Source organism: Bufo gargarizans, chromosome 10 (assembly GCF_014858855.1).
Source record: "Bufo gargarizans isolate SCDJY-AF-19 chromosome 10, ASM1485885v1, whole genome shotgun sequence".
NCBI lineage: Eukaryota > Metazoa > Chordata > Amphibia > Anura > Bufonidae > Bufo > Bufo gargarizans.
The window spans coordinates 606,174-623,397 of record NC_058089.1 but is presented as its reverse complement, the minus strand read 5'-3'; the positions used below and the strand labels follow the sequence as shown (position 1 = coordinate 623,397).

Here is a 17,224-nt window from a genome sequence, read left to right as displayed (position 1 = left end):
CTACATGTGTGAGGTCACAGGCTGTGTAATGCCCCCTAGTGGAAGGCATTGCCCCCCAGAACCTACATGTGTGAGGTCACAGGCTGTGTAATGCCCCCTAGAGGAAAGCATTGCCCCCAGAACCTACATGTGTGAGCTCACAGGCTGTGTAATGCCCCCTAGTGGAAGGCATTGCCCCCAGAACCTACATGTGTGAGATCACAGACTGTGTAATGACCCCTAGTGGAAAGCATTGCCCCCAGAACCTACATGTGTGAGGTCACCGACTGTGTAATGCCCCCTAGTGGAAAGCATTGCCTCCAGAACCTACATGTGTGAGGTCACAGACTGTGTAATGCCCCCTAGTGGAAGGCATTGCCCCCAGAACCTACATGTGTCAGGTCACCGACTGTGTAATGCCCCCTAGTGGAAAGCATTGCCTCCAGAACCTACATGTGTGAGGTCACAGACTGTGTAATGACCCCTAGTGGAAAGCATTGCCCCCAGAACCTACATGTGTGAGGTCACCGACTGTGTAATGCCCCCTAGTGGAAGGCATTGCCCCCAGAACCTACATGTGTGAGCTCACAGGCTGTGTAATGCCCCCTAGTGGAAGGCATTGCCCCCAAAACCTACATGTGTGAGATCACAGACTGTGTAATGCCCCCTAGTGGAAGGCATTGCCCCCAGAACCTACATGTGTGAGGTCACCGACTGTGTAATGCCCCCTAGTGGAAGGCATTGCTCCCAGAACCTACATGTGTGAGGTCACCGACTGTGTAATGCCCCCTAGTGGGAAGCATTGCCCCCACAACCTACATGTGTGAGCTCACAGTCTGTGTAATGCCCCCTAGTGGAAGGCATTGCCCCCAGAATCTACTTGTGTGAGGTCACATGCTGTGTAATGCCCCCTAGTGGAAGGCATTGCCCCCAGAACCTACATGTGTGAGGTCACCGACTGTGTAATGCCCCCTAGTGGAAAGCATTGCCCCCACAACCTACATGTGTAATGCCCCCTAGTGGAAAGCATTGCCCCCACAACCTACATGTGTGAGCTCACAGACTGTGTAATGCCCCCTAGTGGAAAGCATTGCCCCCACAACCTACATGTGTGAGCTCACAGGCTGTGTAATGCCCCCTAGTGGGAAGCATTGCCCCCACAACCTACATGTGTGAGCTCACAGGCTGTGTAATGCCCCCTAGTGGGAAGCATTGCCCCCAGAACCTACAAGGAACACTCCAGGAAAACCGATGGAGGACCTTGCTTGACCATTGACTGAGATTCAGCAACACAGACTGAAATATGGTAAAATGTCACCAAATATGGGAAACAAGCATTTATTATGTTGGATTGTCAATGATCGTCACTGTAGATAAAAATCTGATGGCACACATCACTGGAAACCGATAACATGCCCTTTTTTCTGAATTTAGGAAGAAAAGTTTCAAGATCATCCGATCCCAATCTTTGTCACTTCAAATGCCTGCTCTTGATTGGAAGACTCCGTCCACCATATCACCAATTCCATCTCCAATATCTCCAGTTCAGCCAGCCCTGTCCACTCTACGAGCTCCAACGCAGCCTGTTCAAGTCCCGTATGATGTCCCTGAATTCCAGAGAGTCACCATAAGTGGAGATTACTGCGCTGGGGTAGGAACATTGCTCATATCTTGTTGAAGACAATGTCAGGTTGTTTGGGTGAAGAGATATAGCTAGTGGCTGAAAACTCATTTGGTGAAAGCTACTCCTCCCAAATACCTCATAAATGTGCACATTCGCCGAAATGTCCATGTATTTTAAAGGAGAGAGCTGAATAAGTGGCTGCCAGGTCCTTCTGACAGCAGCTTCTCTCCAACTGGAACAAAGGATCGAACGTGTTGAGATCCAACATGTGTTGCCAGCAATGAGCCTATTGAGAGCTGGATCAGTAAAGAACTGGTTGAAAGGTGAAAATGTGCTGTAGTAAAGAGTTGATTAGTTGGTTAGATGAAGAATTGGATGAGTGAAGAGTTGGTTGGATAAAGATCTGGTTAGATGAAAAATTAGTTGGCTAGTTGGTCAGATAAAGAACTGATTGGAAGAAGAATTGATTGTGTAAGGAGCTGGTTTGAGGAAGAATTGGTTGGCTCATAGTGGGATGAAGATTTTGGATAGATAATTATTTGTCTAGTTGGTTGGGTAAAGGGTTGATTGGAGGAAGACTTGGTTTAATAACCAATTGGTTAGCTAGTTGACTGTATGAAGAGTTGGTTGAGTGAAGAGTTGGTTGGCTGGTTGGTTAAGTAGTTGAATGAAGAGTTAGTTGGATGGAGCTAATTGGTTGGTTGGTTGGTTGATTGGGTGGATGAAGAACTGGTTGGTTGGCTGGTTTGTTGGTTCAATAAGTAGTTGAATGAAGAGGTAGATGGATAAATAGCTGATTGGTTGGTTGGGGGGATGAAGAGCTGGTTGGTTGGATATTTTGTTGATTGGGAGGATGAAGAGCTGGTTGATTGGATATTTAGTTGATTGGGAGGATAAAGAGCTAGTTGGTTGGATATTTAGTTGATTGGGAGAATAAAGAGCTGGTTGGTTGGATAGTTAATTGGGAGGATGAAGAGCTGGTTAGTTGGATTTTTAGTTGATTGGGAGGATGAAGAGCTGGTTGGTTGGATATTTTGTTGATTGGGAGGATGAAGAGCTGGTTGGTTGGATATTTAGTTGATTGGGAGGATGAAGAGCTGGTTGGTTGGATATTTTGTTGATTGGGAGGATGAAGAGCTGGTTGGTTGGATATTTAGTTGATTGGGAGGATAAAGAGCTGGTTGGTTGGATATTTTGTTGATTGGGAGGATGAAGAGCTGTTTGGTTGGATATTTTGTTGATTGGGAGGATAAAGAGCTGGTTAAGTGAAGATATTTTTATTTAGCTTTTTTTCTATTGAAACTGGTTATTTGTATGGGAAATCTACCTGCCTAAATGAAAACGTTCCTTCCCTCGCAGGTCACAGTTGATGATTATGAACAATCTGCGATTGGACTTGCCAAAGCTCTCCTGATAAGAGAGAAATACTGCCGTCTGGCGTATCACCGCTTTCCCAGAACCACTGCTCAGTACTTGTGCACCATAAATGATGAAAGCTGGAGGATGGAGGATGAGGTGCTTCCAGGTACAAGAGGTTCACTTTGTTGCCAACTTTATGAGTATCAGTATGTGATTGTCTCATAACCAAACGTGAAAAACAGGGTCCATAACCTGGACCTGAAATGTAAACCCTGCAGCCTGCTGGCCATGAGAAATGGCATGCCGCCCAAAGACCTTCCTAGAGCAGCCAGAGAGACAACCACCAGTTCATCATGGACTCCCCACATCACACAGTCTGAGGCTTGTTCCAGGATGAGAGGCCACTAAGACTTGTGGGCTCCAGAGACCATAATAGGGGCACACTAACTGGTGCACTGTTTTCAGGGCATTGTCTGGCTGGAGGACTTCATTAAGGTGGGATGGGGGTGGGGGCTGTATACAAGGATACTCTCTGGAAAGAAATATAATGCAGTAGATACAAAACCTTTCTGATACAATGTGTTATTATACACCATCGACATTTCCCCATTCATTCTTATCTTACAGTCTTTAACCCTCCCCCAGTGGAGGAGGATCCTTACAATTTAGAAAACGTTCCTCTAAACCTTGATTATTTGGTGAAGATGAGAGGAGGGATCCCGTATGTCTATGACAACAAGGAGATGGCTGAAGCCAATGAGCCGAGGAGTTTACCATATCCCGACTTGGAGACGTACACTCTTGACCTCAGCCACATCTTGGCTCTTATCGCTGATGGCCCAATGTAAGTCAATTGCTTCACGCCTGGTAGATGTCTATGGTGAGATGATTATATTGTGGTACCCACTGGCATGGGAAATAAGAATGGGACCAATATGGCCTGGGCCCCCTTTTGCAGGGATTATAAGGAACGCACATGGGGCAAATGCCTAGGAGCCTCGACTATCTTAAGGATCTAATGGATTGATGGTGATCTTAGGGTACTTTCACATTCGCGTCGCCGGAACTGCCTGCCGGATCCGGCAATCTGGACGCAAACAGATGCATTTGTGAGACAGATCTGGATGCGGATCCATCTCACAAATGCATTGCAATACCGGATCCGTCTTTATGGTTGTCATCCGGAAAAACAGATCCAGTATTTATTTATTTTTTCACAGATTTAATGGTCTGCGCATGTGCGGACGGAAAGAACGGATCCGTTTTGCTGGAACACTTGGGGCCGGATTCAGCATTAATGCATTTCAATGGAAATTAATGCTGGATTCGGCATTCCGGCAAGTGTTCAGGATTTTTGGCCGGAGAGAAAACTGCAGCATGCTGCAGTATTTTCTCCGGCCAAAAAACGTAAGAGGGACTGAACTGATGTATCCTGAACGGATCACTCTCCATTCAGAATGCATTAGGATAAAACTGATCCGTTCGTTTCCGGTATTGAGCCCCTAGGACGGAACTCTATCCCGGAAAAGAATAACGCTAGTGTGAAAGTAGCCTTATCTGGTCGAGAACAGGTGGAGAAGTGACCACTTCTCCTGTAGGTGTCTACAATAGAGGGTCAGATGGGGTGTGGTTGCTAACCAAATGTATTTGCTAAGAGGAGGAATTTAAGAAGGCTTTGAGTAACCGCTCATGTAACTTTCCGGCATGTAGAATAGGGTAGAGCCGGGAAAGTCATCATCACCTGAACCGATGACACATTGTGCTGGCTAGCAATGTTATTCCCAGTTATAATGAGTCCATGAACTGGTTTGTCCGGTTTTGTCTGGAAATGTTCGGCTCTGCCCAGGACTCTGTATAATGGAGAGATTAAAATATGTGACGACTCTCTGCTGCATACCACAAGCTTGTAAGAAAACAATGGCCGACATGGCATCTCGTCATACTTTATATCCCCTGCCGCCAGTGACAAGGACATTCTAGAGACATCCATTGTAGGCTAATTATCCTTATTATCACCAGGAAAAGTGATGATGGCAGAGCAACAGTTCCCTACAGCTCAGATAGGTGTGTGTATATATATATATATATATATTGGTGGCTTCAGCGGGCAAACGGCAGTGAGGCTGAAAATTGTGCTGTTTGGACTGTATGTCATATATTAAGCCGGCAAGTTTTGTGGCTCCAGATATAATGGAGGAGGCTATTAGACACTTGGTGCAAAGTAATGAGGAGGCTACTCGGAGACATGAGGAAGCCCTGAGAGACCAGCGGCAGTTGAATAGTCTACTGGCCCAGCAACTGGCGACTATGCAGGAGTCCATGCGGGTGTTACAACAACAAGCCGTCCCGGGGGGGACCGCAATCCTACCTGCTGCCCGGGATAAGGTGCGCTCAGCGTTAAGAAAGATGGGCCCCGAGGATGATATCGAGGCGTTCCTGATGGTCTTCGAACACACTGCGGAACAGGAAAGGTTACCGGCAGAACAGTGGGCCGAAGTAGTGGCGCCATTTTTAGTGGGTGACGCACAAAAGACCTACTTCGACCTCAGTCAGGAGGAAGCCAAGAGCTATGAGAGGCTGAAGGGGGAGGTGTTGGCTCGTCTTGGGGTTAATACCTATGTGCGTGCACATCGAGTCTACCGGTGGGCCTTCTCCGAGTCCCGGCCTGCTCGGTCCCAGGCCTATGACCTGTTACACCTGGTAAGAAAATGGCTGCAGCCTGAGACATTGAGCCCCTCGCAGATGGTGGAACGGGTGGTGGTGGATCGTTTGGTGCGTACCCTCCCAAGAGCAATACAGCCCTGGGTGGGACAAGGTGATCCAGGCACCCTGGATCAGTTAGTAAGCCTTGTCGAGAGGTATGTGGCAACCCAGGACTTGGTGCGGGACTCAACGCAGGTGCAGGAATCCCGTCGGGCTCCCTCTCAGGCTAGGGATCCGGAAAAAGGGTCCCAACCACAAAGGGGGGGGAAGGCTAGTCCTACTCCAGGGAAGAGAGACCGGGGAGGGACCACGGGGATTCAATGTTGGCACTGCCATGGCCTGGGACATAGGGCAGCGAACTGTCCTCAAACACCTGAACCCATGGACTGCGGGTTCACTCGCCGGTCCTCTTTCTTTGCCCGGCCTGTATGTACCGCGGATGCCAGGCCGACCACCGATATGCCACCTCTGTGCCAAGTCTTGGTCAATGGGCATCCGATTAATGCTTTGCTGGACTCTGGGAGCCTGGTGACCCTAGTGCATGAGTCCTTAGTGTCTGAGACACTCCCAGAGAAGCAAACCCTGTCCATTGTCTGTATCCATGGGGACCGCCGGGAGTACCCCACTGCCAGGGTTACCATGTCCGTGTTGGGCAAAGAGGTGCAGCATGTCGTCGGAGTGGGACGCCAAATCCCTTATGCCGCCATACTGGGAAGGGATTTTCCTTTGTTCTGGACTCTATGGAAGAGCAATATGCCTTCCCTTAGGGACAGACGACAATCGGGCCCAGTGCCCGAGGATCCCGATGCAGGGATACCAGCTGTAGGGGTCACCACATCACCTGTAGAGTGTCATCCCGATAGGTTTCCCCCAGAGGTGTTGGCAGGCGAATCCGTGGAAACCCCGTCCATCCCGGACCTGGAGGTATCCCGTGACACGTTCGGGACCGCCCAGCTCCAGGATCCGACATTATTACGGGCGAGGGAAGGGGTGACAGTGGTAAATGGGGTGGCTCAGCACCCAGGGGCCGACTCGGTGTTTCCCCATCTGGCTTTTAACCAGGACCTGCTGTATAGGGTGGACAAAGTGCAGCACGAGGTAGTGGAGCAGCTGGTGGTACCCCAGCCATACCGCCGTGTGGTACTGGACTTGGCCCACTCCCACGTGCTGGGAGGACATTTGGGCGTAAAAAAAAACCAAGAGCGGATTCTGCAAAGGTTCTATTGGCCCGGGGTTTATGAGGAGGTCAAAAGGTTTTGCCAATCCTGTCCAGTGTGTCAGATGACGAGCCCCCAGCCCCACTATCGCAGTCCCCTAGTACCCATGCCCATCATCGAGGTCCCCTTCGAAAGAATAGGGATGGATCTGGTAGGCCCCATAAACAAGTCGGCCAGAGGGCACCAGCATATCTTGGTGGTCTTAGACTATGCCACCAGATATCCTGAAGCGATCCCACTACGTCATACTTCTGCTAAGCTCATAGCTAAAGAACTCATGTTCGCAAGGGTGGGGATTCCAAAAGAGATCCTGACCGACCAGGGGACGCCCTTCATGTCTAAGGTGACGAGGGAGCTCTGCAAGCTTTTAGGGGTTAAACGGTTGCACACGTCCGTATACCATCCTCAGACCGACGGACTAGTGGAACGCTTTAACAAAACCCTAAAAACTATGCTTAAAAGAACCGTAGCCAAAGACGGAAAGGATTGGGACCTGTTGCTGCCGTACGTATTGTTCGCAGTGCGAGAAGTGCCCCAGGCATCTACGGGATTCTCGCCCTTCGAGCTATTATACGGTCGACGGCCAAGAGGGTTGCTGGACATCGCTAAAGAGGCGTGGGAGCAACAGCCCACCCCCCACAAGAGTATTATAGAGCATATAGAAAAGATGCAGGACCGTATAGAGACAGTCCTACCAATCGTCCGGGAACACATGAAAGCCGCCCAACTGGCACAGAGCCGGGTATACAACCGGAGTGCCCAGGTCCGGACATTTAACCCGGGTGACTGGGTACTGGTGCTAGTCCCCACCATTGACAGTAAGTTTTTGGCACGGTGGCAAGGTCCCTACGAGGTGAAAGAGAAGGTAGGGTCAGTGAATTACAAGATATCCCAGCCAGGCCGGCGGAAGCCAGAACAGGTATATCATGTAAATTTACTGAAATCGTGGAGAGATAGGGAGTGTCTCATTGGGGACAGCCCAAGCACTGTCTTGTCTGCGGGGAAGATCCCAGCTCCACCCGAGGTCCCAGAGGGCACCTCCGCGGTAAAGATAGCAGGTGGTCTGTCGACTAAACAAGCTCAGGAAGCCAAAGAGTTAGTGAGTCGAAATAGGGACGTATTCTCTGAGCTTCCTGGTCGAACTTCGGTAGTCCGACATGACATCGTCACCGAGCCCCACGTCAGGGTACGGTTAAAGCCATATCGTGTACCGGAGGCCCGGCGACAGGCCATTTCAGAAGAAGTAAGGTCCATGTTGAGGTTAGGGGTGATTGAGGAGTCAAGGAGCGAGTGGGCCAGCCCCATAGTCCTCATCCCAAAACCTGACGGTACTCTGCGCTTCTGCAATGATTTTAGAAAGCTCAACGAAGTGTCGAAATTCGATGCCTACCCCATGCCCCGGGTAGACGAGCTCATAGAACGGCTAGGGAAAGCTCGCTATTTCTCGGTCCTCGACCTCACAAAAGGATATTGGCAGGTGCCTCTCACGGAGGCGGCAAAGGAGAAGACTGCCTTTGTCACCCCCGAGGGGTTATTTCAGTACCAAGTTTTGCCCTTTGGCCTACATGGCGCTCCAGCCACCTTCCAGCGATTGATGGACGTCATCCTACGGCCCCATCGTCCATATGCTTCGGCATATCTGGACGACATCATCGTGTTTAGCCAGGACTGGGAGAGTCACCTGCCCAAGGTACAGGCCGTAGTCGATTCACTTAGAAAAGCTGGACTGACGGCCAACCCAAAAAAGTGTTCGCTCGGGTTCGAAGAGGTCCGGTACCTGGGATACATGATTGGGCGGGGAGTTGTCAAACCCCAGGTAGACAAGGTTGAGGCGATCAAGAGCTGGTCCAGACCTCTTACCACCAAGCAAGTATGTTCGTTCCTAGGGATGATAGGATATTACATGCGCTTTATCCCCAACTTTGCCACAGTAGCGGCCCCATTGACAAGACTTTTAAAGGGGAGGAAGACGGTGATGGTCCGCTGGGATGAGCAGGCGGAGGAGGCATTCTCCCGTTTGAAGTCGGCTCTGTGTGGGTCCCCGGTTTTGGTGACACCCGACTTCACACGGGAATTTGTCGTTCAGACGGACGCCTCTGGAGTGCGCCTAGGGGCAGTACTCTCTCAGGAAATCAGTGGGGAGGAACACCCTGTTGTCTTCCTGAGTCGCAAACTCACCCCAGCGGAAACCAGGTACAGCGTGGTAGAGAGAGAATGCCTGGCCATTAAGTGGGCCCTCGAGTCCCTTAGGTACTATCTGTTAGGGAGAAGGTTCCGTCTGGTGACCGACCATTCCCCTCTCCAGTGGATGAGCCGGGCCAAGGAGGGGAGTGCCCGGGTCACCAGATGGTTCTTGTCCCTCCAGAATTTTAAGTTCAGTGTCGAACACAGGGCAGGCCGCTTACAGGGGAATGCCGATGACCTTTCCCGGGTACACTGTTGTACATGTGTCCAACCCCTCAGGATTGAACAGGGTGTGCAACCCTTCAGGGTTGAACAAAGGGGGGGGATATGTAGGAGAGTACCTGGGGTGGTAATAGACGGCAGGTACGTGCCACCGGGGGTCCTGGCACCGGTGGAGTAAGAGCCAGAAAAGTGCATATTGCAGCGGTTATGCTGTTAACACAGCGGATCCGGGCCGGCTCTTATTGGGAGCAGGCAGATATGCGGGCGGGTGCCTGTCTCCCCACGGTCCAGGCCAGGTTTTGCAGGGAAGGGTTAAAACCTGACCAGCAACAAGGGTGTGGTGTGCAATGTGAAGCTTGTGTGTTCTCTGGCTGTGAGAGTGAGAAGTGGAGGTGAGCTGGGCTGTGTGCTGAGGCCTGTGGAGGTGAGCTGGGCTGTGTGCTGAGGCCTGTGGAGGTGAGCTGGGCTGTGTGCTGAGGCCTGTGGAGGTGAGCTGGGCTGTGTGCTGAGGCCTGTGGAGGTGAGCTGGGCTGTGTGCCGAGGCCTGTGGAGGTGAGCTGGGCTGTGTGCTGAGGCCTGTGGAGGTGAGCTGGGCTGTGTGCTGAGGCCTGTGGAGGTGAGCTGGGCTGTGTGCTGAGGCCTGTGGAGGTGAGCTGGGCTGTGTGCTGAGGCCTGTGGAGGACTGTGCAGGATCCTGCAGCTGAACCCAGGAGGGATCCATGTCCTGTGGCTAGAAGCAAGACCCAGGGACTTACTTCACCAAGTAGAAAAAGGTGACATTACGCCTGGCTTTAAATAGACTTTGCTTTATGTGACTGAAACAGGCCTCAAGTAGCTGCAGCAGGGACTTGCTGTGTTTGAACTATTATTTTGCTGTTGTGTGTGACCACCCTCCCTATGAACTGCACCGTCTTTCACTTGTATGCACCGTGTGAATAAACAAAGCATCGTGTTTTACACCAAGACCGGTCTGTGTTGCCTCTATACTGCACTCGCTACCACTGCCTACCAGAGCGGATCCCCACAATATATATACAGGCTATATACACTACTCACAAACAGTTTGGGATATTTGGCTTATGGGTGAAATTTCAGGAAGAACCTAAAACCTAAAATGTTTCAGGACTTATTGCACAACTTGCTGTTCTCTAACAAGGAGCTTAACGGCAAAATCCACAACAGGAGTTTGATCCATGAATCGCCCAATAAATTTCCTGGTTCAATTAGAATTGGTATTAAACCGTCCTCCTCATCATGCTGTTCACATTGTGACATCATGAGACCAAGACAACACCTACCAATTGATGAACAGTACCTCGCCATTGTGAGGCTTCAAGCAGGATGTTCTCAGACGGGAGTGGCTCCTGAGCTTAGAGTGTCCTCAGCAGGTTGTATCAGAGATACAGAGACTGGAAGAGTCACAGAAAGGCAGAGAAGTGGACGTCCTTTGGCCACATCCCACACTGATGACCAATTCATTGTGAACAATGCCCAGTGGATCCGGATGAAGAATGCCACACAACTCCAGGCACGTATAAGGGAGGTGAGAGGCACCCAAGTGCCACGTCAGACCAACGATCTTGGAGATGTCAAGGAGAGCGCTCTGCATCAGCCACTGTGGCCACCAGACAAGCCTTTGGTAGTGGTAGTGTCACCGTGTGGCAGTGTGTCCAGTCCATATAGAACTGCCCTACACTGTGTGAATGGTCAACTGACAGCCCAGACTACAAGAAGAACATCACGACTCCAGTCATTGTGCCTCTGCAGGAACAACACCGGCCCAATGTCATCTTCATGGAGGACAATGCTCCAGCTCATCGAGGTCACATCATTAGGGAACGGTTGCTGGAGACTGGGGGACCTCAAATGGAGCAGCCTGCACTTTCTCCAGACCTGAATCCTATTGAAAACCTATGGGATTAGCTGAGTCGCTGTGTAGAGGCTCGTAACTCTTTATCTCAGAACCTCAATGACCCGAGGGCCGCCCCTTCAAGAAGAGTGGGAAGCCATGCCTCACCAGAAAATAATTTGCTGTGTGAACAAGGCTACAGGACAAGTTCCTGAGACACTGACATTTTGTGGAGGTATACCCAGCACTGGGGTTGGTGAGACACTGACATTTTGTGGTGGTATACCCAGCACTGGGGTTGGTGAGAAACTGACATTTTGTGACCCATTTTGTTGAGGTATACCCAGCACTGGGGTTGGTGAGACACTGACATTTTGTGGAGGTATACCCAGCACTGGGGTCGGTGAGACACTGACATTTTGGGGAGGTATACCCAGCACTGGGGTCGGTGAGACACTGACATTTTGTGGGGGTATACCCAGCACCGGGGTCGGTGAGACACTGACATTTTGTGGAGGTATACCCAGCACTGGGGTCGGTGAGACACTGACATTTTGTGACAGTATACCCAGCACTGGGGTCGGTGAGACACTGACATTTTGTGGAGGTATACCCAGCACCGGGGTCGGTGAGACACTGACATTTTGTGGCGGTATACCCAGCACTGGGGTCGGTGAGACGCTGACATTTTGTGGAGGTATACCCAGCACTGGGGTCGGTGAGACGCTGACATTTTGTGGAGGTATACCCAGCAATGGGGTCGGTGAGACACTGACATTTTGTGGCAGTATACCCAGCACTGGGGTCGGTGAGACACTGACATTTTGTGGAGGTATACCCAGCACTGGGGTCGGTGAGACACTGACATTTTGTGACAGTATACCCAGCACTGGGGTCGGTGAGACGCTGACATTTTGTGGAGGTATACCCAGCACTGGGGTCGGTGAGACACTGACATTTTGTGGCAGTATACCCAGCACTGGGGTCGGTGAGACACTGACATTTTGTGGAGGTATACCCAGCACTGGGGTCGGTGAGACACTGACATTTTGTGGCAGTATACCCAGCACTGGGGTCGGTGAGACACTGACATTTTGTGGAGGTATACCCAGCACTGGGGTCGGTGAGACACTGACATTTTGTGGCAGTATACCCAGCACTGGGGTCGGTGAGACACTGACATTTTGTGACAGTATACCCAGCACTGGGGTCGGTGAGACACTGACATTTTGTGGAGGTATACCCAGCGCTGGGGTCGGTGAGACACTGACATTTTGTGGCAGTATACCAAGCACTGGGGTCGGTGAGACACTGACATTTTGTGACAGTATACCCAGCGCTGGGGTCGGTGAGACACTGACATTTTGTGGCAGTATACCCAGCACTGGGGTCGGTGAGACACTGACATTTTGTGGAGGTATACCCAGCGCTGGGGTCGGTGAGACACTGACATTTTGTGGCAGTATACCCAGCACTGGGGTCGGTGAGACGCTGACATTTTGTGGCAGTATACCCAGCACTGGGGTCGGTGAGACGCTGACATTTTGTGGAGGTATACCCAGCGCTGGGGTCGGTGAGACACTGACATTTTGTGGCAGTATACCCAGCACTGGGGTCGGTGAGACACTGACATTTTGTGACAGTATACCCAGCACTGGGGTCGGCTCTGAGATGAGGAAATCTCCATGGCTGCTTCTACTTAAATGCCCGACTTTCCTCATATAATATCACTGGAGCCGGAACCTCTTACGTTTTCCATAAATTTCACCCGAAAGCCGAATATCCCTAACTTTTTGTGAGTTTTGTATATATAGTTATATGAGTTTTATAAATCTGCTTGATTTCCTGATAGTATATTATTGGTCTAAACATGCAAAGCTGCGATGTAAAGCATGGGGGAGAAAGAGGGAAACAACAGCCTGAGGAGCTGATGAGACTGGAGGTAGATATTCGACTACCTAGGACTACAAAAGACACTGCAGTTAAAGGGGTTGTCCGGGTTCAGAGCTGAGCCCGGACATACCTCCATTTTCACCCAGGTCGCCCCCCTGACTTGAGCATCGGAGCAGTTCATGCTACATCGCGCAGGGCAAAGGCATTTTTAGGAGATCTGGTGACGTACCGTGGCTCTCCATGGGCCTGCAAGTAAAACGGCTAGGGCAGCGCTAAAGCCCGCCCATCAGAGCCGGTGACGTCACTGAACGCACTGCTGGGCGGAAGTTTACGCCCGGCAGTGTATTATTAAAAACAAAAGAGAATCGCACAGGGCAAGGGAGCGCATCGGGCATGAGATGCTCTGATGCCAGCCTCAGGGGGGCTGCCTGGGTGAAAATAAGGGTATGTCCGGGTTCAGCTCTGAACCGTGACAACCCCTTTAAGCTGGAGTCATTGATTTTAGGTATGCCCTAATAGAACAGAGCTGCAGTATAAAGCATGGCACTTAAACGGAGCAGCAGCCGGGCCGCTTGATGTGGCAGGAGGTGAATTTCAGACAACCTAAGACTGTGCAGACAATGCAGCTAAACTGGAGTCACGGATTATAGCCATGCATTAATAGAGCAGAGCTGCAGTTTAAAGCATAGGAGAATGACAGAACAGCATTCTGAGCCTATTAGATGGATTTCATACTACTTAAGACACCAATAGACAATGCAGCTAAGCTGGAGTTACTGATCCACTAGAGGTTTAACCCCAACCCTAATACAAAACAAATCAGCTAGCCAGGGAAGGGTTAATGTCACATGATCCAGGACGGCTGCTGAGGATGAGTTATAACCACTTGAGGTTGCAGATATGGATGGAGCCTGGGAGCCGTCACGGGGGCCATGATGTCTGGTCATCTGCCAGGTCTGCGCTATAAAAATAAGATGATTAATCTGTATTGTCATGTCGTCAATGTTTCCCACAGAAAAACCTACTGCCACCGCAGGCTCAACTTCCTGGGATCCAAGTTCAACCTCCACGAGATGCTGAACGAGATGTCCGAGCTGAAGGAGCTGAAAAGTGTCCCCCACCGCGACTTCTATAACGTCAGGAAGGTAGAGATAGTCTTGATGCTCTCCAAAAGAGAAACAATATAAAATATCATAGTGGCTACCTAAAATACATGGTGTTATAAGGCGAGCTTTCGAGACTCTGAGGTCCCTTCTTCAGGCCAGGAATGAAAAAATCTCTAAAGAAACACGGATATACAGGAAAGAACAGAGAGGTGGAGGAATACATTGCAAAACGCCAACAAACAGAGGAATGGTCTTGGAGAAAGAGTCCTTATTAGTTTACAGATGAGCTGTTTGAAAGGTTTAGTCTCTGAGTTTAGAGAGGAGATGACTCCTCTTTCTCCTCAGATGTTGGAGCAGGCCATAAAACCTTGAGACAAATTCATTTGTATTCCCAAACTCGTCTATCCCTTTTTTGAAAAGTCCTACACTTTGTCTGGTCTGGACATTGATGGACCTTTATACTTTGTCCAGTCTGGACATTGATGGACCTTTATACTTTGTCCAGTCTGGACATTGATGGACCTTTATACTTGGTCCAGTCTGGACATTGATGGACCTTTTTACTTGGTCCAGTCTGGACATTGATGGACCTTTTTACTTTGTCCAGTCTGGACATTGATGGACCTTTATACTTTGTACAGTCTGGACATTGATGGACCTTTTTACTTTGTCCAGTCTGGACATTGATGGACCTTTATACTTTGTACAGTCTGGACATTGATGGACCTTTTTACTTTGTCCAGTCTGGACATTGATGGACCTTTATACTTTGTCCAGTCTGGACATTGATGGACCTTTTTACTTTGTCCAGTCTGGACATTGATGGACCTTTATACTTTGTACAGTCTGGACATTGATGGACCTTTTTACTTTGTCCAGTCCGGACATTGATGGACCTTTTTACTTTGTACAGTCTGGACATTGATGGACCTTTTTACTTTGTCCAGTCTGGACATTGATGGACCTTTATACTTTGTACAGTCTGGACATTGATGGACCTTTATACTTTGTCCAGTCTGGACATTGATGGACCTTTTTACTTTGTACAGTCTGGACATTGATGGACCTTTTTACTTTGTACAGTCTGGACATTGATGGATCTTTGTAATTTGCACGGTCTGGACATTGATGGATCTTTATAATTTGCACAGTCTGGACATTGGTCTTTTGATGACACACTCTTGACCTGAGCTCTAGGTATGACATGACAGAGAGGATGACTGACCCTCTGATTTTCTGTGGTTTTAGGTGGACACCCACATTCATGCTGCTGCCTGTATGAACCAGAAGCATTTGCTGCGCTTCATTAAACACACGTACCGCACAGAACCAGACCGGGTGGTGGCTGAGAAGAATGGGAAGAAGATGACCCTCAAGGAACTATTTGAGAGTCTTTACATGGATCCATATGACCTGACCGTGGACTCTCTGGACGTTCATGCGGTAATATGTCATTTCTAATGAACTAGTGACACTGTGTAATTCCTCAACCTGTGGCACTACAACTCCCAGCATCCTCATTCCAAAAAAGAGCAAAATGACATAGCTGAGTAAGCTTTATTATCCCTGAGCTCTGAAATGTGGACCTCTGAGATAATACAGCAGAACGATGTCAGTGGTCCGGATCAGAGAGCTCTGAGATAATGAACGTCGCTTTACAAGGGCCAATTTTACAGTTTATTCTCTGAAAGGAAGCTTTCCTTACCGGTAATCACCTGCTCGTCAGTGGAGAAGGCCGCGGTGGACTGTCTGAACTCTGAGATAATAAGTCTGAGGACTGTCTGATCTCTGAGATAATAAGACTGTGGACTGTCTGATCTCTGAGATAATAAGTCTGAGGACTGTTGGATCTCTGAGATAATAAGACTGTGGACTGTCTGATCTCTGAGATAATAAGACTGTGGACTGTCTGATCTCTGAGATAATAAGTCTGAGGACTGTCTGATCTCTGAGATAATAAGACTGTGGACTGTCTGATCTCTGGGATAATATGTCTGTGGACTGTCTGATCTCTGAGATAATAAGTCTGAGGACTGTCTGATCTCTGAGATAATAAGACTGTGGACTGTCTGATCTCTGGGATAATATGTCTGTGGACTGTCTGATCTCTGAGATAATAACTCTGTGGACTGTCTGATCTCTGGAATAAAAGGTATGACTGTCTGAGCTCTGAGATAATTATAAGTCTGAGGACTGTCTGAGCTCTGAGGTAATAAGTCTGATGACTGTATGAGTTCTGAGATAATAACTCTGCGGACTGTCTGATCTCTGGAATAAAAGGTATGACTGTCTGAGCTCTGAGATAATAAGTCTGAGAACTGTCTGAGCTCTGAGATAATAAGTCTGAGAACTGTCTGAGCTCTGAGATAATAAGTCTGAGGACTGTCTGAGCTCTGAGGTAATAACTCTGTGGACTGTCTGATCTCTGAGATAATAACTCTGTGGACTGTCTGATCTCTGAGATAATAAGTCTGAGGACTGTCTGATCTCTGAGATAATAAGTCTGAGGACTGTCTGATCTCTGAGATAATAAGTCTGAGGACTGTCTGATCTCTGAGATAATAAGTCTGAGGACTGTCTGATCTCTGAGATGATAACTCTGTGGACTGTCTGATCTCTGGAATAAAAGGTATGACTGTCTGATCTCTGAGATAATAAGTCTGAGGACTGTCTGATCTCTGAGATGATAACTCTGTGGACTGTCTGATCTCTGGAATAAAAGGTATGACTGTCTGATCTCTGAGATAATAAGTCTGTGGACTGTCTGATCTCTGAGATAATAAGTCTGAGGACTGTCAGAGCTCTGAGATAATAAGTCTGAGGACTGTCAGAGCTCTGAGATAATAAGTCTGAGGACTGTCAGAGCTCTGAGATAATAAGTCTGAGGACTGTCAGAGCTCTGAGATAATAAGTCGGTGGACTGTCTGATCTCTGAGATAATAAGTCTGAGGACTGTCAGAGCTCTGAGATAATAAGGCCTCATGCACACGGCTGTTGTTTTGGTCCACATCCGAGCTGCAGTTTTTGCGGCTTGGATGCGCACCCATTCACTTCAATGGGGCCGCAAAAGATGAGGACAGCACTCCGT

The 17,224-nt window shown here is 49.2% G+C and overlaps 1 protein-coding gene across 3 annotated transcripts in view; it reads left to right on the top strand.

Annotated features, from left to right (window-relative positions):
- AMPD3 (adenosine monophosphate deaminase 3) overlaps positions 1-17,224 on the top strand; it is a 64,086-nt gene that overhangs the window by 22,706 nt on the left and 24,156 nt on the right. For all 3 annotated transcript variants that reach the window (XM_044270971.1, XM_044270969.1, XM_044270972.1), the window contains exons 3-7: positions 1,414-1,630; positions 2,963-3,128; positions 3,590-3,806; positions 14,046-14,175; positions 15,385-15,579. In XM_044270971.1, coding sequence (XP_044126906.1) covers positions 1,414-1,630; positions 2,963-3,128; positions 3,590-3,806; positions 14,046-14,175; positions 15,385-15,579 — 925 coding nt within the window. The remainder of the gene's footprint in view (positions 1-1,413; positions 1,631-2,962; positions 3,129-3,589; positions 3,807-14,045; positions 14,176-15,384; positions 15,580-17,224) is intronic.